The 26,212-nt window shown below is 47.2% G+C and overlaps 1 protein-coding gene across 4 annotated transcripts; it reads left to right on the plus strand.

Moving 5' to 3' along the window:
* Nucleotides 1-580: 580 nt before the first annotated feature.
* Nucleotides 581-18,344, plus strand: MBD3 (methyl-CpG binding domain protein 3). Of its 4 annotated transcripts, XM_082331171.1 has the most exons (9): nt 581-712; nt 1,383-1,497; nt 5,141-5,197; nt 8,113-8,272; nt 10,023-10,160; nt 12,595-12,685; nt 13,149-13,326; nt 14,587-14,784; nt 16,460-18,344. In XM_082331171.1, exons 4-8 carry the CDS (start codon nt 8,171-8,173, stop codon nt 14,777-14,779), a joined length of 702 nt encoding a protein of 233 aa, XP_082187297.1. In that variant the 5' UTR covers nt 581-712; nt 1,383-1,497; nt 5,141-5,197; nt 8,113-8,170; the 3' UTR covers nt 14,780-14,784; nt 16,460-18,344. The 4 variants fall into 4 exon arrangements, with proteins under 4 accessions (XP_082187297.1, XP_082187295.1, XP_082187296.1 ...); XM_082331169.1 differs by lacking the exon at nt 1,383-1,497 and having other exon boundaries at nt 582-712; XM_082331172.1 differs by lacking the exons at nt 581-712; nt 1,383-1,497 and adding an exon at nt 915-932.
* Nucleotides 18,345-26,212: the final 7,868 nt, after the last annotated feature.

Genomic DNA, 26,212 nt, shown 5'->3' on the forward strand with positions numbered 1-26,212 from the left:
CCGGGGCTGCAGGGGGCGCGATCGGGCGGGGCGGGGGTCGGGCCGCCGGGCGGGGCGGGGGTCGGGCCGCCAGTCCGGCCGGGGCGGGAGCGGGGGAAGATGCCCAAAGCGGCGCTGCCGGGGCACCGGGGGGGGGCCGCGGCGCCCGGCGCTGGGGTAAGGCCGGTCCGGGGCGCGGGGGGGGCGGGTGGCTCCGGGGGAGCGGGGGGGGGGGGGCTGCGGGGCCGGCTTCCCGCCGAGCGGGGGGCGGCGGGGAGGGACTATATCCCCGCGGCGTGCGCGGGCGGAGGGATCCAGGCGCGGCGGGCGGCGGCGCGGTGGAAGGGGCGGGAGCGGAACCGCGGGGGCGGGTTGGAGCCGAGCGGCCGCCTTCGGCGTGGAGGAGGCGGGAGGGCCGCGGCCGAGCGCGGAGCGGCGCCAGGGCCCGGCGGGCGCCCGCGGCGGCGGAGGCCGCGCTCGGGGAGGGCGGCGGGCGGCACCGGCACCGGGACCGGGAGGAGCCGCGGCCCCAGCGCCGCCTCCCGGGGCGGGGGGGGGGGGGGAGCCGGCGGGGGGGGGAGGGCGGCGGGAGCGGCCGGAGCGCGGAACAGCCGGCGGCGGGAGGAGAGCGCGGCGGCCGGGAAGAGCCGGCGGCGGCGGCGGCGGCGGCGGCCGGAGCCAGGAGGGAGCGGCCGCGGGCCGGGCCGCGCCGGGCCGCCATGGAGCGGAAGAGGTGGGAGCGCTCGGCGGGGCCGCGGCGCCTCCGCCTCGGGGGCGGGGGGGGGGCTCGGGCCGCGCTTCCCGGCGGCGGGGAGCCGGGGCGGGGGCCGGCCGCCCGGCGGGAGGCCGGGCCGGGGCGGCGGGGAGCCGCGGAGCCGGGACCGGGGCCGGCCGCCCGGCGGGAGGCCGGGCCGGGGCGGCGGGGAGGGCGGCGGGCCTGTCCGTCGCTACAGGTGGGCGCGGCGCGGGGGCTGGCGGGGCTATAGGCAGCACGAGCGCCTATAGGTACCGTCGGGGTCTCGGGGGGGCTCTGTCAGCGGCCTCTCGGGAGCCCCGCTCGTCCCTTCAGAGCGGCTCCTGCCTAGCAAACTCGGTTCCTCGGGTTTTTTTTTCAACGTCAAATAAATAAGGTGTTTGCGAAGCAGCCAGGGTATCGGCGAGAGCGGTTGCCCGCCCTCTCTCTGCTGCTTTTTCTGTATATGCGGGAACTTGGGGTCGGGTGCAGAAAGAAGCATTTGCCTGCCCGGGGGCGAGGGCTGCTGCTGTAGGGGAGAGCCCAGGGGCAGGGCTGGGGGCGCGTTACCCCGCGGGCGTTGCTGCTGGGGGAAGCATATGGCCGGGGAGCTGCTTGCTCTGCCTGAAGGATTTCTATTAATATCAACGTATGTCTCGTATGGCTGTAGGTGGGCCATATGGATCCTTCCCGCACCCATAAGAGGCAGCCTCAGCGCACCCGCGAGCTGATGTGTGAAACTTAGGTCCATCGGGAGCTGGAAGAGCGTAGCCGAAGTTATCCAGGTGTCCTTATCTGGCCTTTCTAGCCAGCGAAATGTATGCGATCCACTTCTGCACGCGTTAGGTTTAATTTTTTTAAATCAGATTATGGTTCTGAGGAAAGCGTGGCCGTGCTGGGTGGTGAGCGAACCAGCGGCTATCATCCTCCAGAGCGTGAAGCTGGAAGTGCCGGCTCCACCGCCGCAGCCTGGAGTCTGCCGGAGAGGAAAAGACCCCCGGCAGCAGCCGGAGGAGGTGCAGCTGAAAGCTCGGAAGATCCCTGGTTTTCCCGAGAGCTTATTTTATTTGTAAAGTTGTGGTCTCAGAGCTGAACTTAAAAAAGAGAGGGAGGGAGGATAAGTAGCATATTTTTATTCCCAAGTTGTAATGGATTTTCCCCTTCTATCAGTTTGGACAGAGATCAAAGGTATAACAGGGCCCTGCTGCGCTAATTTTTGGTTACTGTTGCATTTTGCTTTACCTCAGAGTGGAAAATACGTGTGTGCCAATTTATTAATACCTCTGCTATTTCTACCTGTTGTTTACCTGGATGAATTTTTTTGTCCGGCTACACTGAATGTACAGATGCAGTAAGTGTTTGTGGAAAATTGCGTGCGTGGTTTGGAAACGAGCGCTCTCGTGTGCGGTCACCAGCCTTGAGAATTAACGCTGAGCCAAGGTGGCCAGCGGCGGGGTGGCAGTTACTGCCTTTCTGAACCGTTGTTTGGGGCTACCACGCTTTCCATGTGGAGGTTTCCTCTTGTAACCCTGCGCACTACCAGCGCGTGCTTTCCGCACGAAGGCTTCTGTGGAATATGAATTCTGCTTTGGGCGACAAGACAAATGGGTCGTGCCGAGTACGTTCAGCCCGTGAGATGTGAGTCTGTGCGAGCCGGTTGCTGGCTGGAAATTAAACCCTCCTCGAGGTATAAGTCCCTGGGCAGGCTTTTAGAACAGTCCTATAACCTCGTGCTTACCAGCTGTTGATCGTGCAGAAATTTTTTAACTGGAGTGCATTCTCTCGTCTGCCTGTGGTTTAAGAGTTGGGAAACCCAAGAGGGTTTCTGGCTGATGTGGTGGGGCTTGCGGGCCAAATCCAGAGCGAGCAGGAAAGGTGCAGGGATGCAGGATTTCAGGGAGGGAAGCGTATCGGGGATTTTGTGAAAGTGGCGGGTTGTCTTCTGAGAGAGTTTTGGCTACAAAGGCTCTCTTCAAACTCGGTGTTCTCACCTGGGGGAAGGAGAATTTAGTGCTGCTTTGTGCGGCTTTTCTTCGTAGTGTTTTTCTGCTGAAGGTTTGATGACCAAGTGTCTGAGAAGGTTGGGATCGCTGCTCGTCTCTGCTTCAAGGAGTTGTTGACATCGCTGCTCTGGAAAACTTAACAGATTTCTTGGGTGGAGCTTATTTTGTTGTGAATTTCTGACCTATGCAGCACCTACGTAAAAAGTGGAAGAAAATGTTTTTAACACACCCCCAAGTACATTTTGGTCTGTATGCTTTTTTTTTTTTTTTGCCTCCAAAAGAATTGTGGAGGAGAATGCTTTGACTGAGACCGTACTTGGCTCTTGCTCGGTGGTTCGGTTTTACCCGCAGCTCCTACGATGCTTGAGATGAGCCCTATAAAAGTGGCTGTTACATTTGGGCTCGTTCCTATGTTACGGGACCGCTGCTCGGGTTCTTGCTTAGGGGCGGGGTGCTTCTGGAAATTGGAGACATTTTGTGTGCATTGTGTGTATCAAAGTTGGTTTTTTGGTTCTTGGGGAGGGTTTTGGTGGTGTGGGGGGTTTTTTAGGTGTTTTTTTGTTGTTGTTGTTGTCGGAGCCCAAGTTACTGAACAAAGACAACCCCATTGCCCTGCGGGGCAGGGAGCATCTCTTACACACTGCTGCTGCTGGCGGTGGTGCGGAGCTTCCTAATAAATGTAAATGTTGCTTGGGACAGCTGCGGTGGCAAGGGACAGCTCAATCCCCCGAGGCTGCTCCGTGCAGAGCCGAGGGCACCCGTTTATGGAGGGAGGTGTTTTATCACAGGGAGATGCTGCTGCACGGATGTGTGGAGACGTGGGGTGGGTTCTGGCAGCCGGAGGAGTCACCTGGTCCCGCTGGTTCACACCGGTGCTTTTTATGTGCGCTGGTGAAAGCTGCGAGTATGGCTGCGCTAGCCTGTCCCGGGACGACCGAGCTGGTGGCGTGTGGGACCACCGAGGCAGGAGTCGGTGCGGGTGCTGCAGCCAGGGATAACGTGAAGATGCTGGGAGAGAGGGGGGCTAACAGCGGCAGCGTGCGCGGTGACCCAGGGTCCGCGTCTCTCCCTAGGAAGCGGTGTCGGGGGCACACAGCACCCGGAGGGCCCCCGGCGCCGGCCTTTGCGTGGAGCAGAGAGAAGTGCAGCGGAGGGCGGCTGGGGTGGGCTGTGACTCCCCAGCGCTGCGCAGGAGGGACCACGACTGAAATGGAGAAGGAAAAACATTTTGCGTTATACCCATTTTGCTTTATACCCGTCACCCTCCACTGAGGAAACGAGGCTTTGGGCATAGGCTATCCATCACCCTTTTTACCTAGTTGATTCCTGTCTCCATTTCTTTAAAAGGCAGGCGATGCCTGGGTTTGATCGGGTTTGGTTTTTTTTTTTGTCTTTTGTCCCTTGCTTTCCAAGTTGTGCAGCTCCTGCTTAGGCTAAATGGGGAGAGCGGAGGGGAGGAGACTCGTGTAATGAGGGAGGAGGGGAGAGGGCCTGGGCTTGCAGTTGATCTCTCCTTAAGAATATAAGGCAGGAAACAAAGGGTGAGCTGCACATGGAGAGCAGCGGGCACCTGGCGGCCCCGGCCCTTCAATAGGCTGCCACGCATTCGGCTTAATCCGCGCCCAAAAAGTCCGTGAATAACAGACGAGGGTGGCTTGGGTTTGGCCATAGCACCCCTCCGTCCCCCTCGGGTTCGTTTTGTTAGCGCCGAGGCAGGCTGCGCGAGCAGATAATGCGTTGGAGCTTTTGATGGACGAGCATGTAAAATCGTTTGCAACTTTGCAGTTGCCTCGCTTTTCGTAACACGGTGAAGTGTGAAGGGCCTTAATTCAGGAGCCAAGTGCAGCGTGCTCGCAGTGTCAGCGCCGGCAGTGTTATTTAGAAGAGGTTGGTTTTTGCAGCTTTGTACCAAGATGTCTCTCTCCTGGGTCTCTTCAAAGTCTTTGTATATCAAAACCAGGAGTGCAGAGCAAAGCTTTTGCTCTGGAGTGGAAGGAGATAAATTTCATCTTTTGTGACATTTAAAGGGCGCGCAAGCATTTTAGCGACGTTCAGAATTCGTAAATGCTGGTTTACTGTTTCTGTGCCTTGTGACGTGCAGCAAGCAATCCCGCTGCTCAAGTTTTATGGTTTTTTGGCTGCCTCTTTTTTTTTTTTTCTTCTGTCTTTCCCCTTTGACCCTCTCAGGTGTCTGTAGGTGCCCTCAATGGCTGTGTCCTACCAAGCGTGCTCCTGCCGGAGGGACCCCGGGAGCCCCGGAGCCCACCAGCCACTTCCTTTCTGTTTGCATTTACTGAGCAAGTTCGCTGTCAGCTTTGAGTTGTAGCTTTGTTCCTCGGTCTGCGGTTGTTCCAGAGAAGCTTGGTATGGTATTGCCTTTTTCAATACATAATCAGAATAAAAGTTTTTCTTCTGAACATTTCAGTGCTTTTCCTTTGGGCCAAGCTTCCCCAGGAAGAGACAGGACTCTGAGTCATTTCAGGTGGGTTTTTTTAGACGTATGTGGACTTAGCAGTTTTTCAGATCCATTGTAAAATTACTAGAATGCATACTAAATGAAAAAGCTGATGGGCTATGTTTGTTTAAAATACTGTCTCTGAGTGTATCTGGCTCTGTTGTTCTGGAAGTTATGCTGCGCTTCGAAGTGCACAGTTCATTGTAATGTATTATTTTAAAAATTACTAAGACACTAAACCGTAAATTGGAGCTGCAGACCTTGAAAGAGGAAGCAGTGTAATATTCTTCACATAGTAGGAGTTTCTCTTCTTGGCTGCACTGATGGCAGCGATGGCTCTGGCCTCGGAGCTGCTGGAGTTGGTTATTCCTCTTTCTGGATCGAGGCATATAACTCCCTTTATATTTGCAAAAAGGGGTTTTAAATTTGAGTCTGGACCCAGTCTCTGTTTCTGTCTGCTTATTCCTGCTCTCTGTGTCATCTTCTGGCCTGAGCGTTCCTGCAGCTCCGTAGTGAACTGCTCCAGCTGAGGAATAACCAGCGATAAAGTGTTTCCTCCTCTTCTCCCTGCCCTCTGAAGATGGATTATTCCCCCCCCCCCCCCGGTTAACTGTGCATTTGCATGAATGCTTTGATGCTTGAGCAGTGGTGGTGGCGGGGAGCAGATACGGGGCAGGGTGAGCGGCGTGGGAGCAGTCGGGGCCAGGAGCTTCCTAAGCAGATGCTGTGTGGGAGATGACCACGACCGTTTGGTCATAAGTCCTTTGAGAGACTTGTTCAGATTTCAGTTTTAGTATAATTCATATTAACCCTGTCTCTCAGTTTTCGGAGGGTTTTTAATAGTTTGGTTCTTTCTAGTTTTTTAAATCTTTTTTTTTTGCATACACAGTCTGACTTGAACTAATTGGTTTGCCACTGTCCCATGCTAGAAATTCTACGCTTATGCTGTTTTTTCCAGACCTTCCCCTAATAAAGGCTTCAAGGAAGCAGATATTGTGTTAAATAGAGACTTTTTCCTTGGAGCTTTTTTCCCTTTGAGAGGACCCCAGAGAGGCTGTTAGTGTCTTACCACTGTGAACACCACCGCTGTGGTAGAGCGGGGTCTGTGCTGCCAAAAGAGTTGGTAACACTTCTTTCCTCTCATCCTGTGACAACTTTATTATTTCGAGTTATTCTTGGCCTTCAAGTAGAAACCTTGCAAGAAGTAGCCTGCGTTTCTGGCTTCAGGAATACCAGAAGGTAACCCTAATCACAGAGCTCCAACTGTCCTCAGAAAGCATTTGAACCCCCTTGGCATTAATTTGTCTCTGGCAGGTATAAGTTGCCTTGATACCACTTCTCTCCTCAGTAGAAAAAAACAGAGAGGAATATGTAGGTACTGCTTCTAGTTATCTCACGTTCAACGCTTGGCTGTTGAGTTGTTGGATATTGGGTGGGAGATGCCCCATCCCTGGAAACACTCAAGGCCAGGCTGGACGGGGCTGTGAGCACCCTGATCTGGTTGTAGATGTCCCTGCCCATGGCAGGGGGGGATGGACTGGGTGGGCTTTGAGGGTCCCTTCCATCCCAGGCCGTTCTAGGATTCTGCGATGATTCTGTGATTGTTGAACTCCCGGGTGCCACCACCGTGTGCAGTGGGCACCCTGCCAGTGAGCTCTCACCGGGGTGTGACCCGACCTCTTCTGAATGAGATCCTTGGTACATCAAGAGTGCAGGGTATTTGTAGGCTAGGGAGGAGATCGCCCCGCTTCCATGCAATGTGGCTGAAAAAAAAATGTTCTAACACTACTAACCGCTCTTTAAAAGAAGAAAATGGTTAAATAGGGGTGGAGGGGTAACTGGCATTTTTGGTCTTAAAATGCCTTTCACCCAACTACCCCGTGTTCAGTATGATAGACGCACGTGGAGTGGGCTTCTACCAGATGGGTAGTGAGATTGAATATGCAAACTGTAAGATGCAGAAAACCAGAGATGAGAGAAATTAAGGGAATAAAGAGGCCTTGTTATGATGCTAAATGAGAACGCGAAGAATTCTTCGTGCTTATGGTCTGTATAGTTCTACCCACTGGCTTATTATACACGGTCCTAACACATTGGCTTATTTTTGCTTTATGCATAAAAAATGAAAGAGCTTACCTAGCAGTGCTTTTTGTAGTAGTGCAAAAGGTTATGTTAGATTATTTAAAAACAAACAAACAAACAAAAAACCCAAACCAAGAACAAGGAGTTGGAGTAGTTTGTGCCTGCTTGCCAGGTTGTAGTCTTTCATGAAAAACCAGGTGTTTTAAAAGAATCTCTCTTCTGTTTTGCTGTTAATGGAAAGTTTTCCAAGGTTTTGACCTTTATCTTTGCATGACTTAAGCTTTGTAATTCTTTGCTTTGCAGCTTGTCAGCAGTTAACTTCTGTTCTTGCTCCTTGCTCCTGTCTAATCCTGAAGTTAAGTGTTCGGAATGCTACCAAAGCCTTGCAATCAAAGCTGAATGTGCTGTTCGGGGGGCGGGGGAAAGGAGTCCGAGGAGATGTTTGCGGTGCTGGTCAAACATAAGACTCCCGGGAGAAGAAATTATGCTTGAAAATGGGTATTTATTATTTGAGACAACCAAGCGATAAGTACCTCTGTGCTGATCTCTCCCACGTCGGTTATTGTGTGACTTATGCTATGTTCATTTATACCTGCTCTGAATCTTCCTCTTTACGTATAAAAACATTTTAACACGGTCTGCACTTAATTTGTCTCTTCTATAATAATCATGAGAAGGAGTTGATATGAAAGCAATAATATCCACTTAGAGTTTAACGTGAGCTTCATTCTTGGAAGTTCGGCACACATTGTTTTTCATGAAGGACATAAAAATTGCCTCTCCCGAGTTGCAGCAAGCGCCGGTATTGAAGTCCAGAGCGTTTCAATTTCCCTCCTTGGTTCTTTTCTGTGTTTTTTCAGCCCAAGTGGTAAAAAGTTCCGAAGCAAGCCCCAGCTGGCACGCTACCTGGGCAGCTCGATGGACCTGAGCACCTTTGACTTCCGCACAGGAAAAATGTTGATGAATAAAATGAACAAGAACAGACAGAGGATGCGCTATGACTGTTCCAACCAAGCCAAAGTAAGACTAAGATGCAGTGGCAGCTTTTCCCTTTTCCGTCTGCCAGGCTGCCTCTCGGAACTATATCTGTGATAGCGTGAAAATTAAGCGTTTTGTAATTAATGTGTGAAACTCGAGTTGTGTGAGATAACAGCATCTCTGTTATGGGGTGTTGGACAAATGCTGCAGTTCACTGGTCCTTCCAGGGTACTGGTACTGTGGAAGAACATTGCGGTGCTGTGAAATCTTCTGTACGGAAGGGCTGGAGAGAGGGCTGGCATCTTTCTCTCTTCACTTCTCCGGAGCGTGAGATCGCCTTCTCCAGCACGATCTCCCCCAGAGCCCCAGGTCTCCAGCTGACTCCCGTGGCCGTGCAGCAGCTCCGCTCTGGCATTCGGTTTGGGGGAAGAGGGAAGAGTGGCACGGGGCAGCAGGGATGAGGGGGTAACGCCACCCCCGCGAGCGGCTCCCCGGAGCCGCCCGTAGGCCATGCTGGTATCTCGGCTTTGGAATTGATCTAAGGAGGGGATGCGTTTTGGGCAAAAAGCTGAAGAGACAAGAGGCTGGCTAGGCCTATCTGTAGAACAAAATAAAAGAGTCTGTGTTTGACACCCGGTAATTTGAATTGTTAAGGTTCAGTCAAGATTACAGTGACACTGATACGCTGCCTGTCTGGATAGATTGGCTCAAGTCATTCTTAAATATCTTAATCGGATGCTAAAAGCTTTTTCAGAACCCAAAAGCTTATGTCTATACACCTAAACATTAAATGCGAAAAACAGCATAATGCTTATTTTCTAAGTATGTCAACCAGTCAAGAATCATCATCATCGGAGTGACCGGAACACGTACTCACAGCGCTGGGTGCTGTAGTGATATTTTAAAAGAAACGTGCCTTGCTGCAGAGACCAGCAGCTGACACACACAGGCGAAAAATTCTGCCCAAACCTTTCAATAAATGTACAAATAGTTATCATTGGCTTATAAATGGATTAGCACACAGGTGATTCGCAATGATATTTGTCCTGAATACATCTTTTCTACATCTCATGAATAAATATGTTAAGCAGACGCGGTGTCTGCATCCTCAAGAACAAAGTGTGTCCTACAGCCATTTCAAGGCTTGCGTGTTGGATCTCGGGGACGAGGAGCGCTCTGCCTGTGTTTCCACTAACATGAAATGCAGTCATGTAGTGAAAACTTGTTTGTTATGAGCTCTGTTTTAAAACTGAGTTTTGTTAAAAACTGAACGTAAAAAAAAAGTGATCGAGGTTCCAGCCGTATTGATTTGATTATTGGTGTCCACAACTGGATTTAAACAGAATGGTTTAGAAGGGTTTCTGGATTCACAACATGGTCTCTAAATCCCACTTTGTAATTTTTCTAATTACTACAAATATTGTGTCAAAATCTTCTGGTTTAGTGATCTACAGGTGGCTTGTCGAAGTGCAAACTCAGTGTTCTGACTCCTAAATTCTGTCAAAATTGGGATAAAACCAACGTGTATAAACTAGAACGAGGGGAGGCTGGTATCTTAAGTAGAATGTGAAAGAGCGGAAAACTTCGTTTCATTTTGATAGATCTAAGGCAAGATTTGAACATAGTTATGCATTTTTAGCAGTCTAACTCATACAGCTTGAGATGAGACAAGTTTTCAAGTCCATGAACTCTTCTTTTCCCCGTTGTACATCTTTACGGCTGTAGTAGCATTTTAGCAAATTGAGAATATTTTTCTGAGCTTTTTCCCCCTCCTTTTGTTTGAAATTTTTAGGGCAAGCCTGATTTGAACACGGCACTGCCTGTCAGACAGACAGCCTCCATATTCAAACAACCTGTCACAAAGATCACAAACCATCCCAGCAATAAGGTGAAGAGTGATCCTCAGAAAGCTGTGGACCAGCCCCGGCAGGTAAGGCTTGCAGCTTAGTACCACCTTCTCCAGAACGAAGAAAGTCCTGGTTTTTCTGCTGGGAGGGTCCCAAAATAAACCACTCTAATTTTGTGATGCTGAACAAATAGTCCATGGCAATTTGAAGTCTCTGATATCTCAGAAACAATAACTTACAGTGCTCCAAGCTTTTAAAATCGGAACAAAACCCGTTTCCAATATATAGTTAGGATTCTGTCTTTCAAGAAATCCCTGTTCCTGTAGAGACCGCATGGAACGTGACGTTTGTGATGTAGTGCAAGGGGTTGCACCCCCTGCGTGGGCCTTTTCTTCAGATGCATGTGTCATTAGTAGTTAACTCTACCTGTATGAATAAGGTCATAAATTCACTTGGAATGTCATTATTAATATAAAATCAAAGTGTTTTTCTTATCACACTGTGTATTTGCAAACGAGAATACACCAAAATTAAAGGAAAACGTTCAGCTTAACTTCATCTGGTGAAAGGATGCGAGAAGCCTGCTTAGGACAAGGGCGGCTTTGAAGCTGGGCGCTGGTAAAATAAGAAGTACCCGTTCAAAGCAGCCTTTGGAAGGCATTTATCATTTCATTGATATTACCTAGAGCTGACGGCCTGTTGCCTCCACAGAGCTCGCACCAGGGATCCCGAGAGTCCTTTCCTGTAGCCAGTCCATCTTTATACCTTTTGGAAACCTGATGCTCAGCTCATGAGTCTGTTCAGGTGCTGTCATCGGTATCAGTTATCAGTACATTTTAAACTCTTGCAGGTCTGGTGGAATCAAAATATATCCAAGAGGGAAAGTGATTTCAATAAAATTAAAAGATACCCACCTCTCACATTGAAAACCTTTTCTGCAAACTTAAAAACTACCTTTCTGAAGTGTGAGTTAGGTTCTGTTGGAAATGGAGTTGGGTGGTGTGTTTTGGTTTTGTTTGGTTTTGGATTTTTAAACAGGTTGGTGGGGTTTTAGCGTGGTTTCCTAAGGAAGTAGAGCATGTGTGTTCATAGTGATGTTCCTATTCCTGTAAACCCCTTGGCTAGTTAAGAAAATAAGAGAGGACGCTGAAGATATGACATTGATATGCAAAACACTGAGCTGGGTAGAGATTTGTGTCCCTGCTGTGGAGCAGATTGAGCTGTGAGTGCAGATGGGCGTGAGAGCCATCCCCCAGCACGCAAAGGTGGTGTAACCTGGCCTGTGTAGTTCCGCTGCTCCGTTACCACTCGTTGTAAAGCAGCTTCCTGGACTCTGCTTCTGCTTTCCTTACGTTATCCTCTTTATGACAACATTGGAGCCTGGTTTCAGAGAAGGTCCTTGAGAAGTTCTTAGGTATATATGTATATATATAAAAAATATGGTTATACTGTATGTATAATATATATACATATTGGTTTGTATATTTTATTTTCTATTCTATAGCATAGAATAGGGCAAACTTGCTCTTTCTTGTGTCTTTCTCTGCATCATACATCTAAGAGTCTGTTAAATTACAACTTTAAAATATTTTACCGGACTGTAGTATATTTTACCCTCTGGTCAGCAGGCTCCAGATGTTTCTTCAAAATTTGAAAGCGGTGCGAAGTCCCAGCATGCGCTGGCTTAAAATTTGCCTATTTGAAAGTCATGGGCTAGAGCAGATCCAGCCGATGGGCTTTGGCTGCGAGCGTCCTCGTTCCCCTTGTTGGGAGCTGGTCATTGGAAAAGTAACGGGAGTTCAGTCGCGCTCCGATTTTGACAGGCACGAAAAGGGGACACGCCTGGACTGTGTGGGCTAAATTCTTAGTTTCTCAAAATCTAGATAAAATTGCTTTCTTGCAAGACAAATGGTACTCCAGCTATTCACTGATCATCCTTACACATATAGATTGAGTCGAAGGTGTAGCTAGGTATAGTATCTGACTTTCCCCCGACCCCTGCGTTCACGTGTTCTTAAGCTTGAGGAGAACCTGTGGTTCAAAATCCGGTGAAGGACTAGACATGGTTGTTCTCATCAGAAACTGCGAGAGAGGAATAAAATAATGCTTTACCTTGGGAAGAGCTTGGATACAATTCTTGCATTCCTAAACTTCTGTGGTACGTGTGAGGCGGCAGGAGAGGAGTAGCAGTGTAAAAGAGGCTGTCCCACACGATGTGCCCTTCGATGAAAGCCAGCAAGCCTCGCCTTGCTGTTCCAGTGCAGAAGCTTTCCCTAGGCGACCAGTCCCTGGAAGAAAAAGGTTTTTTTCAAGGCAGCAGATCAGGACAGAGTTGTGGGACTGATTGGCAACGCGGATTGTTCCCTGCCGTCGGACCCGGCAGACCCCTTCCGTAGTAAATCCAATATAAAATTGTCTGCAGCGGTGCTCTCCCCCCCTTTGGTAGCAAGCAGGTGCTTTGTGTAGTTGTCAATGCCATTTCTGCTTTGTGCCAATAAACACTTTCTTTGATGTCAGCTCTTCTGGGAGAAGAAATTAAGTGGACTGAATGCTTTTGACATTGCAGAGGAGCTGGTGAAAACAATGGACCTTCCAAAAGGTTTACAAGGTAATCAGAGTCTGCCCTTAACTCCAGGGGTGGCGTTTTGATGGCACTCAGCGGCGGTCGGATGGTGGTGGGTTTGCCCTCCTTGTTCTCCGGCGCTGTGGAGCGTTCCTGCTTCAGCGGGAGCTGTGAGTGCTCTGGCTGGGCGCCTCGGTGCCCTCCGTCCTCGGGATACTGAAGCAAAGCTGCTTGACTTTTTTTTTTGGTTCATTTTCCAGAAGCAGAATGGAAACAGCTTCCATTCCCAATTTTGTTTTTTTTGTTGTGTAACAGAATGAGGTTGAAATAACCTCGGAGAGAGTTGTAGAGATGCTGTTAGAAGTGCTTAGGGCTGAGATTTACGTTGTATTAGCTTTTGAAATGACAGCACATGCTTTGCCATTAAAATCAAAATCATGCCTGCTGTCCTGATTTGCTGTTCTTTGCCTGGTGCAATGTTGATTATCGCTTTTCCTCCCACCTGCAGGGGTTGGACCTGGCTGCACTGATGAAACCCTTCTCTCGGCTATAGCTAGCGCTCTGCACACGAGCACTATGCCTATCACCGGGCAGCTCTCTGCGGCCGTAGAGAAGAACCCCGGAGTTTGGCTAAACACCTCACAGCCACTTTGCAAAGCGTTTATGGTGACAGATGAAGATATTAGGTATTAACCAGAAATATCACTTACTGTCTTGGAACAAGGTTTCTTGTGGTAAAACAATACCCCCCCCCCTTTTTTTTTCTTTTTAATGGCAAGCTTACATGTCTGATGGAGCACTACGACTTGCTGAATTAATTCGAATGCCTCTTTATCAGTAGAGTAGAAAAAAATTGTTACACGAAGCTGCTCTCATGCAGGCGTGTACTTAAACCCCATTACTTTTATTTTGACCATGCTCAGTTACTCTGAGGTTTCAGGTTCGTATTTGTTTTTATGTCAGAGTATGTCTCCTTTTATTGAAAGAGGTGTCTGAATTTGAGCAACCTCGATTAAGGCACCTCCTAAGCAAAGAAGGGATTGGAGAAGTCCTGAACAGTGCGATTCGATGCTCTTCGCCTTGCTCTGGGTCAGCACAGGAGCAAATAAAAGCACTGACTGCTGCGGTGGCAGCGAACACGACGCAATTTATTTAGGTATAGCTTGCTTTCAGTAATGAATTATATTGCTAAATCAAGACTGGTCAAAATCAGCTTTAAGCACTTGATAGAGAACTGAATATACCAAAGACACTAAGATGAAAGCGTGCTCCTTTGCATTCATTAACAGCATTTAAAGGTAGTAATTGTTTTGACTGTTTGATAAATCTTTTTGAAATACAAGATGACTTTTTTTTTGTGCTTGATTTATACATGAGCGACCAGGAAAAATGGTCTGTTTATAACTTTATGATTCCCTGGGGCTGAGATGAAATAGGAGTCCCATGAGCCACAGATCGTTGATCACTTCTTCACTTTACTGTGACTTTGACAGAAAAGGAGCTGTAAAATTTCAGGTTGTGGCTCAAAAGGGGAATGAGCAAGAAGATTGAAATGGTCAGAAGCTTAATTTTCTCCAGTCTCATTTTTGGAAATCTGCAGGGTAGGCTGATTTTGTTCTTGTTTAAATGAATGTTAGTACTAGGAATTAAAAAAAAAAAAAGTCCTGAGTCAGCTGCTAGATTAGGAAAACTTCAGCCAGAATTAAAATCGGTGCAATCAATGCGAAGGACTTGTAATAGAAATTATTGGATGACTTCTTAAAGTGTTTCTTGCAGCTTCGCTTATAGCATAATGCCAGGCACTTTTTTTACAGTGCCGTTCTTACAGAGGGCTCTTTCGCAGCCATGCCGGTCTGCCCCGCCGGGGGCATGAGGGATTTAAGATTCCTTTCCCTTGCAAGGGGCAGCTCGGAGGGCTGATGTCGGTGTTGGTTGGTTTGGGACAGGAAGCAAGAGGAGCTGGTGCAGCAAGTGCGGAAGAGGCTGGAGGAAGCCCTGATGGCCGACATGCTTGCCCACGTAGAGGAGATAGCAAGGGATGGGGAAGCTCCTTCAGAGAAAGAAGGAGGCGAGGAAGAAGGAGAAGAGGAGGAGGAGGAGGAGGAGCAGGACCATGACCAGGAGATGGAGAATGTATAGTCCAGGTAACGTGACAGCATCCTTTCTCACCTTAAACTGTACTTCACTGAAGGCAGAAATGTTTTCAGAAGGAATCGTAGTATATATTGACCAATCTTTGCTTTTTAGGGTGCACTTTTAAAGGTGTAGGAGCCATGCTTTCAGGAAAAAATCAAATATTTTGATGTGTGTGATGACTGGTGAGAGCTTGCGTTGTGACGGAGTGTTCTGGGCCTTCTGTCTGTGTCAGACGGGCTGAGTGTGTAACCAGAACGTGTACGTAAGTGCTCGAAGGATTCTGTCTTCAAAGTGGATCAGTTCTTAAACTTATTTGTCTTGTGATGTCAATTTTCCCCCCCTATTTATTTATTTATTACTTCCTATGATAGGCGAGAGGACGCTGTGGACAGAAGGGACAGCTGCTCTCTTACGGACTCAGTTTCTCCCCCTGCCTGCCTTCTTTTTCTCTCACTTTTGCATTTCTAGCACACATTTTCTTGCAGGGTCTATTAGAGGGCACATTTGTGGAATTTTTAAAATAATATTTGTAGAAAGCTAGGAAAAGGCAACCTGACCATCCAAAGAAGGACGTTGCTAAAAGACTTTATATGTGGTGGGAATTTATAAACTGAAAGTAACAGAAGAACGGATGTATTCAAAATCTGGAAACATCTGAAAAGTTTAAGGTAGCGTAACAGTAATAACTACAGGATTCACAGAAATGTGCCTTTACATTGTGCATCCCTTAAAAGTATCACAAAGGGCTTGCTGCTTCTTCCCAAGTAATGTCTGACTTCCACTTGCAGTGGAGCTTTTTAAAGGTGCAACTAGAATTTTTTTAATTGTCTTGTAAAGCAAAATAGCTCTGAATAATGAGTCGTTACCGCGTAGCAATGCAGAAAAAAGCAGATCTATGAGGCCGAGAGGAGTTCCCTTAAATGTTTTATGTTGCGCTAGAGAGGGCCAGCGCGCCATGCTACGAAGCAGGGTTTTTCCTTGCTGCGTTCCTTTGATGTAAGCCTAGCCAGGAGCGCTGTGTGTCGCGTCGGTGGAGCTCATGCAGCGAGATGAAAACAGAACTCGCTGATTTTCATTTTTGATCGTTTTTAAGTTTTAGCCTAAGAAAAGCAATTAGTGTTCTGTCATTGAAATAGGATAGCCAATACCCCGGGTGCTTCGTTATGTAGGCTCCAGAGCCTGTGAGGCAAGAACCGAGAATGTGGAAGGGGGGGAAAAAAAAAAGAATTTTTAGGATGAATAGCAGAAGAAAAGCCCCTTTGGAGGGCGTGGCAGCTGTATTTCAGGTAGAAGGAAGAGTGATTTATGTTAAGCAATCCTTCAAGCGGAAAGGTTGATTATAACGTGAAATCTGTTTGGCCTTTGGGAGATACCATCTTATATCTGGGCTCTCTGTATTTCCCTGTTTTACCACATCGCTAACAGTAGCTTTATTTGGACAGCGAATATCTTGCATTCCTTTCTACTACAAAGGTCTGGCAACAGCAAAGAACCAGAACAAACTGTCTGCTGAAGGTGAAAAACAGGAGATAAAGAAATAGATATGTAAAAAAAAAAAGAAAAAATAGATATGATAAAGCAATGGTGCTTCAATGGTGCTTCATTCTTTTAGGGGCTCACTTGCTATAAAGATATTAAAAGTTCTTACTGACTTACCAGGTCTTTTTTTACTCTTTCTTCTAGGGAGTTCCATCTAAGAATTCCCAGTATCAACCCTATCAGCAGGGTCAGCACAACAAAGCCAAGAGTGTCTGCCAAGCAAATTGCACCACCAATCCAACTGTACCTACGAGCATTTTGATGTACGCTTCAGGAAACGTTGGGAAGCTGATGGTTCAGTAATTGCTGGGTAGTTTTGAAGATGGAACTTGACCAAACTCTACTCCCCCTCCTTTTTTTAAAGGGATAGGGTAATCGGGAATGCAAAAGTGGGAGGGAATAAAGGAATATAAAATGGTGGGAGGGAAAATACTAGGAACCAAATTTCCTGTCCTTTTTTTTTTGTTGTTGTTGTGGGTCAGTGATAGGTAATACATTTTTAAGCTTTTCTATCAAAGTACCTTTAACGATGACCCATAGAAACAAATTTCTCTCGAACCCGAGTGAGAGAGATGCTGTTTCACTCCTTGGCTACTCTGCTGTAGGCTACCTGTTTGTACCAGACTGTAGGGAGGTCATTTTATGTTGTGGATTGTCATTCCGTGTGTCAGTTCGGGTCACTGAATTTCCTTTTCCTCGCAAGATCACATTGGTCTTGGAAGTGTAGTCTCAGAGATGAACTGCCAGTGCCTCTTCCACCCGATGTTTCGATTAGTAGGGGGAAGTTACACTCGAGGAATTGGTCTTACGTCAATGGCAATCGGTTTTTTAGCTAGTTCCAGCACCACACTGAATGCACTACCGTGCGCATTTTTGATACGGAGTTGTGTGTACGTCCAAGCATAGCCGAATAGAGTTTCGAAGATAAATATACCCACTCTATGGTATATTTTGCTTTGGTTTAAGTCCGGTCAGAAGGACCTTCTCAACTCGAATGGAAGGATGACTCATTTCTGACTGACAATGAGGAAAACTTCCTCCGTTCTCTTCTGGTGCCAAGAACCCTGACCTCTGTGTGTGTGGAGGGAAGGGGATCCATTCCAATAGGTGTGTCTACACATCTGCTTTCGTGTGCAGTAATGTTCTGACCTCTTTTAAAACAAGAAAGGAAAAAGGTTGATTTTTCTATAATTGATATCTAAAAAGGAATTTAAAGCTTTTTATTAAGTATTAAATCTTTCTTATTTGCATGTGCAGTGAAGTGACCAGCATTTTGTGTCCAAAAATGAAATGATGTGAAACCTGCCTTAATGTGTTTATAAGTATTTGGCTTCACCATGGGTACCTTGATTGATTCCTCAGTCTCTTCTAGTACATCTGTGAGCATATTGGGGTAACTTGTGGCTAAAAATGGATTTATCTGGGGAGGGGAGATAAGGAGAGAGGAGGAAGATGAGAGTTTATAGCTTGGAGATTGTGTGGGTTAGGTTGCAAAAGTTATTTTAGTCTTAGGGTATCCATTGCGTGGACATCTCAGCTGAGAGTACAGTATAAAGTGGTGGATTAAATATTGTGCCACTAACCAATTGTACAAGTTGTCGGTATCCCAAAACTTGGGGAAGAAAGTAGCTCCCAGAGCCTTTATCACGTAAGAATGATTAGCAGTGACAGCAAGGGACAGGGGAATTGCCTGGAAAGTAATAGCCTTTGGGAGTAGTTCAGCTTAGTGATCTGAGTAGGTTTAAGCTCCTTGAAAAATATCCCATGCCAAAGTGATTGATAGTTTATTAACTCTTTTCGTAAAGATTTGAAGATACAAAAATCTTTGATATTGCTCATTTGGAGTACTGCAAGAAGACTGAATTGTACTTTGCTGCTGCTCTACCAGGTGTTGCTTTGGGGAACCTTACCTGGTGCTGCAGCCAGTGAAAATTATTTTCCTTTTTGAACAGTCTGTTACGGTTATTATTCTGTAAATCTGTCCTCTTGTAATTCATTGTGTTGAATTAAATGTTTCTCACAAAGCAGAGATTCTTCTAGTCTGCGTCAAGCCCCTGCCTGGAGCGTTTGCGCTACGCCCCTTCCAGTCATTTCAGTGGAGACGCTCTTGCGTTTTTGTTGCGGGCTCCACGCTGAGAGCTGGATCTTGATAGGAACTGGATCTTGAGGGGAATACAGAATGAAACTTGTGGAAAGCCAGTTCGTTCTTGCTGCAGAGTCGTCTTGTGTCCTCACCCAGTAAGAGGCTGCCAGGGTGTCCCGTCTAAGGGGCGAGGTGCTGACACGGGCCTTTGAATCTCGACTCTAGCAGTCTATAACCCATACTGGAGGGGTTCTTTTGACCATGGCAATCTTGTTCTGACACTATTTCTTTTTTAAAACTTGTTTAGTATCTAGTGATGTCTTTACTTTTATTTGAATCTAAATATATTGTAAGCATACGTAGCACCAGAACTTAGATGATTGAGATGTTGATACGAATATTTTGATGCATTGAATATCAAGTTTAAATTGCTGACAACTTGTGTGCCAACTTTTTTGTTTTCACCACTCTACTCTCCCTGTCCAGCTCGCTCTCTTTCCTTCAGTCCTTTAAAAAGTTTATTAATGTTTTTCATTCGTATGGAGGAGTTGATTGTTCAAAGTACCAAAAAGGGGCCCAGGACTCCTATCACGTCCAAAGAAACGTAAATAACTTTACCTGCTTACCGAGACAGGTAAGTAAATAAAATATTCCTTTTAACTGACCCTGATGTCTTCCTCATGTTGCTGCAATAATAACTGGATTAGTTTGTCTTATCGCAGCCTACTGCCATGGATGCGACGGACGGGCATAGCCAGCATTGACTGTATCCCCAAGACGGAGAAAGCAGTTGTTACTTGAGGTATATCTTGCTAAGCAGGTGATTAGTAAAGAACATACTTAAGAAAAATAATTGAGTGGAATCGGGGCAAAACTTACCTTTTATTAATATACAGCAGCTGTTACATGAGAACATATTAACAGTGGCGTTGTCTGTTGTTCCGTCTGAGATCAAGTTCATCTGCTTGGAGAAGTACCAGTGCGGGGATGCTTTTGAAACCAGTAATTCTTTCTGTCGCTGGTAATGACACCGTCCTGTTGCCCTCAAATATTACAAACGTTTGTAATACGGAGCTGCAATGTGAAATAGCCGTAGGTTTGTCCTGCACGCTGTTTGCACTGGTAAACCGTTTTGATTATTTTCTACTAAAACAATAGTCCCAAGCTCTGTGGATGGATGGTTACATTGATATAGTTTAATCCCCTTTGGAGATAATATATGAGCATATTTTAGCGGCCCTTACGCAGCTTCACTACGGGGTAGGACCCGGTCCAGTACAGCTAAGGTTTTGCATCTTTTTCTGTAGACAGCGTGATTTTTGGATACGTACCACCTGAGTGCACAAAAGCTACATTTCTTATGCTGTGTCATGCCCAGTCAGGTTTTTCTTGTTTTATCTGGAAACAGCAGCCTCCCTAATTCTAGAGGGCACTGGTTGGAGGAGATGGAGGGATGGACTGGCGTGGTTGATGTTGGTAGATAGGATGAAAACCCTCGAAATGCCGTTGTACTCTGCAAAGGTAACTTTGTAAAAAGAGGCTCCTGGTTATTTAAAACTTCTGATTTTATCTTGTGCAAAGTGTGTTGGAACCATTCCATTAAGATGGCTCAACTTTTTTTTTTCCTCCGCTTTGCTTTGCAAAACTAACAAAGTTAAAGGGAATGTGTTTATCTCCCTGTTTGTGTTACCAGTGTTATTTTTACTGAATTCTAGTTGGATGAAATTTTGTGCAATCAATAAAAATAATGAATTTGCATTCGTACAGTCTGGCTTTGGCCTGCAGAGCTTTTGCAGGTGGTTCTGCCCAGGAAAAGTGAGCTTGATTCACATCTGAAATTGAACTTGCTGAACTGGCTGTTGAGTAAGAAAAGGGAGGAGTTTTCTTGCTTGTAAAGTGAGCAGGTCAGGAAGGGAAGAAAGCCATGAACGACACGGCCGGACTCCGGGAACACGGGCCTGTTCAACCCCGCATACGGAGGCTTCGGTGTCGTGGCTGCGAGTTGTTTTCTGGTGATAATATTACATGAAAAACGTTTTTGAAGTTAAAATTCATGGGTAAATGTACACCCTTGTTCTACTTCCCATGTGAAAGGAGGCTAGCTGCAATGAACTTTCCAAGTCAGAGACGTATTTTCATGAGTAAAACACATTTTAATTCCTGCGGGGACTGAAAGCACGCACTGTGTACAAGGCAGACTCTGCTGAATGAAAGCTTTTCATCAATGCTAGTTTATCAGCTACCGGTCGAGGTAATTTTGCTTCTTTCTGGCAGAGAGAACTGTCCTACCGCTCTTTTCTATAAAGTAAGGAAATGTTGAATGTCAGTATGAGTGAAGGTTTAAAAAAATTACATGTATTTTGCAGCTGTCGTGCTGAAGACTAATCTTGTGCGAGCTGGCTGTGGTAATTTGAGGACTAGAGGGAAGGGGCAGCAAGCGATCCTGTTAGTTAAAACTTTCGTTGTGTCAAATCAGTATTTGTGCCAGTCCTGTGAAAGGCACCCCGGTGTTCAGCTCAAGGCTGCATCCATATATTTTTAAAAGACTTTAAATCCTCTCATGCTCCCGTGCCTTCTACAGAGCTGCTGTCTCTGTAGCACGTGTGGTGTAGCCGTACCGTAGCAGTCTCCCTGGTTTAAGACTTTATCCTGCAAAGCAGACAAGCTGTTCACCTGAAGCTTTCTCTCCAGGCTTATTTCTGTTGTTGGATATTACTTCTAATCTTCTATCCTTAAATTTCCTGACCTAATGCTTACTCGTCCCTGTCTAACTTTGTCTTTGCTCCCGCGTATCGGCTTCTAATGGCTCTTTTAAGATAGTTAGGAAATATATTCTTGCCTTTCTTCCCTCCTGTTTGCCATTGAACGTACCTCTGTGGCAACTGTAACGCTCCTGTACGTGGGAATGTATTTTAGCAAGTTACCCCCTTGGTAGCTCTTCCCGATGGAGGAGAGCAGCGCGCGGCCCGGCGGCTCCTTCCAGGCTCCCCAGCAGCGCTCACGGGCTGGGAGCAGCCGTCGCAAGCGGCAGCGGGCCCTGGGACCTCAAATGCGAAGCCTTGCGCTTAAAGGGAGCGCGGCCCTGTCGTCTGCGCCCGGATCCCTCGCTGCCTTCTGTTCGGATCTGTTCCTGGGGTCTGATAACCTCCCTACACGCTCAGCTCGTCCTTCTGACTCTGTACCTGGTCGCTTGGTTTTTTGTTTATTTGGGTTTTTTCCCTGCTCCTACTCTTTTACTGCTTTGCAGGAGGCAGATACAGCAGAACATCCGAGAGGATAACTAGTCTTTCAGCACTTGAGTCGCGTCCTTTTTGTCTTGCTTTAAAGAGAGCCCGTTCTATCTAGACTGATTCTCCCAGTCCTCCAAAAGAAGGTGGGCTAACATGGTTAAAGGAGGAGGGGGCTGGAGAATGCTTGTTTAATGAAGAAAAAGTAAGTTTTTTCAGGATTAACTCTCCAGTCAGCCAATCCTATTTATTTGGGATTACGTCCTTAAGAACAATCTCCAAGAGTCCAGATGCCCGTGCAAATCTTTGGATGATGCCACTTATTCCTCATCAAATAAAATGCAGATTTTTAGCCATTTTCACTCTGAACAGAAATTTCCGCGTATGCGGGAACTGCTTCCTAATGGGCTTTTCCTTTGCGGTTGGTCGAGGTTCCCAGTGTTCCCTGCTTTACATAAATGTACAGATAAACATGAGAAGGTGGCATACTAATTCTGCAGCATGGAAAATAATGTCCTGTATGGGATGTAGTGAGCTAAAAATGTGGATTTGTTCTCAGATTAGCAGGGATCAACGCTGTTCCCTTGAACTAATGAGGGAAAACCGTGACCCTTCAGTTTGACCCCATGACTAGCTGGAGTATAGGAGAGAACGGCACGGAACAGCATTTGCTAAATGATGTTTACAGTGATAGAGCATTTAGGAGAATGAGGAGACAAAAAAGCATTTCGAACTCGGAATGACCCACCAAATTGCACTTGAGATTGTCAGGGTTATTGGTTAGCAATCAAATTTAGTATTGCTGAGTACTGATGTAATGCTAACTGCTAGTAATAAATAATATTTACCGAGTATGGTAGATTAGTACTAATTCATTAAATTAATATTAAATTAATAAATTAAATATTTCTTTCATTCATTAAATAAATCCCTTAACGTTTAGTGGATTTTTCTTACCGTACAGGGTCACAAATGGATGTAGTTTGAGGCCATGCAGAATTGGAACAGTAGGGCAAGGAACGACCTCTCCCATGGTTTGTCTGCGGGGGCAAGACTCAGGAATTGCTTAGCTGTAGGAATCTGGCTTCACGTGCACGTACAAAATACAGGTCTGCTGATAGCTAAGCCCCCAGGCTTGAGCTTTCGGAGGGAGATGAATACTAAAAAGTTATTACTTGGTTTTGTTTGTAACTTGAGTCCAGTTCTGTGTCCTGGATTAGCCTATCAAGCACATTTTGGGGGGTTTAGTGATCTGAAGGGCTGTAAAACTTGAAGGCTTGGTGTACCATCTTTTATTTTTCATGCTTTTGTCTGATCTGCAACTAATTCTTAGTTTTCCATCAAGTGGCTGCTCCACAGTTACCTGGGAGCTAGATTCTTCATTAATCTGATGCATGAAAGAGAGATGTTTGATAACGGCTTCCCCCAAAGTGCCTTTTTTACGCGCTGCTGTAGTAGGGAAATCTGTTAAGACAATGTCGTGGCGGTGATCCGAAGAGGTAACAGAAAGAAGGCGGCTCGGCCTGTTGGTGCGGAGAGGATCGCAGCTGTCTGTGTTTGGAGTTGTATCGGAGTTGGTCAGTTGTAGCGTGTGCCTCTGATACAGGTTTTGCACGTCATGCTGGCGTTGAGCCTCCTCACCTTGAGCCGTCTCCATATGTTGTTCCCTCAGTCAGCTACTTCGGGAGATGATTGATCTCAGACTTAGGTCATTTTTCAAGTTACAGATCTTGTCAATCTGTCTGGCTCCACCTACATGCAGTGATTCAGCTCCTGATGTGCTGAAATATTCCCTTAAGCCTTCCCACACACAAGTAAGGACTTTTTTATAATTCTCCAAGCTGCACCACCTCTTCTGCGCTGCGCTCGAAGCCTGTACAAAGCCTGTATTTTTATTTTTTTTGCATGATGTTTGCACGGGCTTCAAGAACAGCACAGAAAGCAGAGGTTGATCTCCTAAAGAGTGAGAGGAGCAACTACAATAGTTCTCTCAAAGTGGGGGTTTTTGCCCCTAAACTTTAGGTCCCATTTATAGCGTTTGGCTAATGTGCTGTGATTTAGGGAAACGGATAACTGCGGGGATTTTTGGCTTGGGGGGGGGAGGTCAGTAATTCCCTCTTTAGGGGTTGATCTACAAAAGGATGGTCTTTGCAGCAGAACAGAGATTCCAGCTAGGGCGTTGTAACTTCTGCCTTTGCACGCTTGACCTGGAATAAGAGTGGCTGTTGCAGAATTGTACTTGGGGGAGTTAGGCTTGCGTAGCTGCGGTGGTGCTAATTACGCTGCCGTAGTTCTGTTGCTCTGTTTCCCCACACAGAAAACAGTTTAACGGGCTGTTACACCTCTGCTTTGCTTTAGTAAAGTGTTCTTTAATTCCCTGTACGTACACAGGGGATTGTGTTGGTCACTTTGGGGGACATCCTTGTGCTGTGGGTGATCCGAGACCGAAGGATTACAGGCAGCAGAAGCAACTGTGAATGAGCCTTGATGGGAGGGATGGGCTTGGAAGCAGCAAGCGAGCGCCTTCTCTCTTCTCTTGCGTTCAGGGAAGTTGGATCTTCTGTATGGTTGTGTTTTGGTAAAGAAATAGAGTTGTGCCGAAGAACTTTGCTAATTTGTATAATCCAGTTTCTCTGTTAATGGGAGACACGAGTCCCTTAAAGACCTGCTAATTACTCAGGGTAAAAAATACAAAGGCAACCTGGTGTCACGAGTGAAATTAAGAATCTAAGAAGAAAGCGTGAGCTAGTTCTGCTGAAAATGGGACAGATCAGAGGCATAACATCTACAAACCAGGTTTGCCAAAAGCCCTTAAAATAACAACTGGCAGTTTCTCTAGGTGGTGTTGGACTTGACACAGTGATTTCCCGAAAGGACTCTCGAGTACAGAGTAGGCAAAAACGGCAGCGTTCGGAGCCAGCGTCGCGGTTGCTGGGGTGAGTTCGAAAGCCCGCGTACGGCCTCTTCTCCTGGGGGTTGAGGGATGGTGGCGTGGTGGCCTGCGGTGGCAGGGAGCGTGGTCACTGTCGGAGCGGCAGCAAGGACGTAGGGAGCCGTTCAGATACGGGTGTAGTCTGTGGTGGTGCAGGTTGCCCAGAGAAGTTAGCACTGTTGGTCCTTAAGGAGAGTTTTCTACGTTTTCTGGAAAGGGGAGAAGCTCAGAAGGGGAGAGGTTGTACCGTTCTGTCTCAAGTAATGGAAAATCCACTATTTTTAGTAGTTTAGTGGGGTGTTTCAACTTACTAAGTTAAATATTTTGGGAAGCGAGAGCGGGAGATGTCTCACAGCCAGCTCGTGTGGCTCAAATCTGCTGGTTTTGCCGCGTCTCTCCCTGGAGGAGAAGCTTCGGTCCGCAGTAGGTGCGAGCTCTCCCTAACTCGCCTGGAGCCCGCCAGCTCGGAACAGCTCCGCGGCATGGGGAAGACGAGTCTGAAGTGGGAGGATTCCCAGAGCTGCGCTCATGCCGATGCATCCGTGTAAGCGCCGAGGAGTCTGGATGGATACGGACGGATCTCGCTCAAACTGAGCCTTGAACGCTTTGGGGGGACACAGAAGTTGCTCCAGGCTTCCTCCGCAGACAGAGCGAGCTGGTGGGAGCTCGCTGCCAAGGTAAAACGGGAGGAGAGGAAGCTCGTTACCTGTTTCCATGAAACTTTTCAGGAGCTGGGAGATGTTGGGCTTAGTTGGCAGGTAGAAGAAATAGAAAGACGTAAGGAGGCAGTTCTGGTGGCTGTTATCTCACTGGAAAGATCCCACAGAAGTTTAAGGTGACCCATCAGAGTATGAGAAGGTGAAAGTCCTCCGTAGGAGAGTCATCAGCTGAAGGGCAACGCTTGGAAGCGCAAGGACAGACCGCGTGGCTCGTGTGTTTGGGCCGCTGGCTTAACACTTCCCGGGATCTGTGCAATGTGAACCGAGGGCGGGGGTTTGGAAGTGGGGGTTTCTAGATCAGACACTGATGGTTCTTGCAATTAAAGCCAATCCCAAGCCAAATGGTTGAACTGGTCCCAAAGACAGTGACTGGGAAAGACAGTAATGTGAAAATGGAGAAAAGCTTGAGAACAGGACCTGTGGAATTGGAGCATCTGGGCTCGTTTGAGGTTGTGGGTGAGCGGGTAATGGGTCTCGGTATCGTTCTAGTGAATTAGTGTGCTGCGCCATCGCTGCCAGGAGGGGTTTCTTAAAGCTCCGTGCGTGGAAAGTCCCTTAGAGCAGCGGCCCAGGTGGAACAAATGGTTCGGAGGTAACTTCTGCAGTGAGCCGGCCGCCTTTGGCGGGGGGAGACCGCCGCGGCGGGGGCCTGCGCCGGGAAGGCGGCCGAGATCCCCGGGGTCTGGGGGCATCTGTCTGGAGCCGAAACGGAGAGCTGTGCGTGAGAAACGGCGGGTAACCCTGGCAGAATAGAAAGGGGAGCGCCAAGGGGGAAAAGGTGGGAGAAAGGAGAGAGGTTTTCTGTTGTCTTAACTTTTGTAACTCGGGAAGAAGGAAATATATATAGGAGATAGACATATATATATATGTATATGAAAAATATATATAGGAAATATATATATAGGAAATATATAGGAAATACATCTGTGGGAGGCA

This window comes from Platalea leucorodia (assembly GCF_965183815.1).
Source record: "Platalea leucorodia genome assembly, chromosome: 21".
Classification (NCBI taxonomy): Eukaryota; Metazoa; Chordata; class Aves; order Pelecaniformes; family Threskiornithidae; genus Platalea; species Platalea leucorodia.

Coding starts and splice junctions, on each gene's coding strand:
- MBD3 (XM_082331169.1), top strand. Junction 8,273..10,022: donor ACTGTTCCAACCAAGCCAAA/GTAAGACTAAGA, acceptor TGAAATTTTTAG/GGCAAGCCTGATTTGAACAC. Junction 10,161..12,594: donor CTGTGGACCAGCCCCGGCAG/GTAAGGCTTGCA, acceptor CTTTGATGTCAG/CTCTTCTGGGAGAAGAAATT.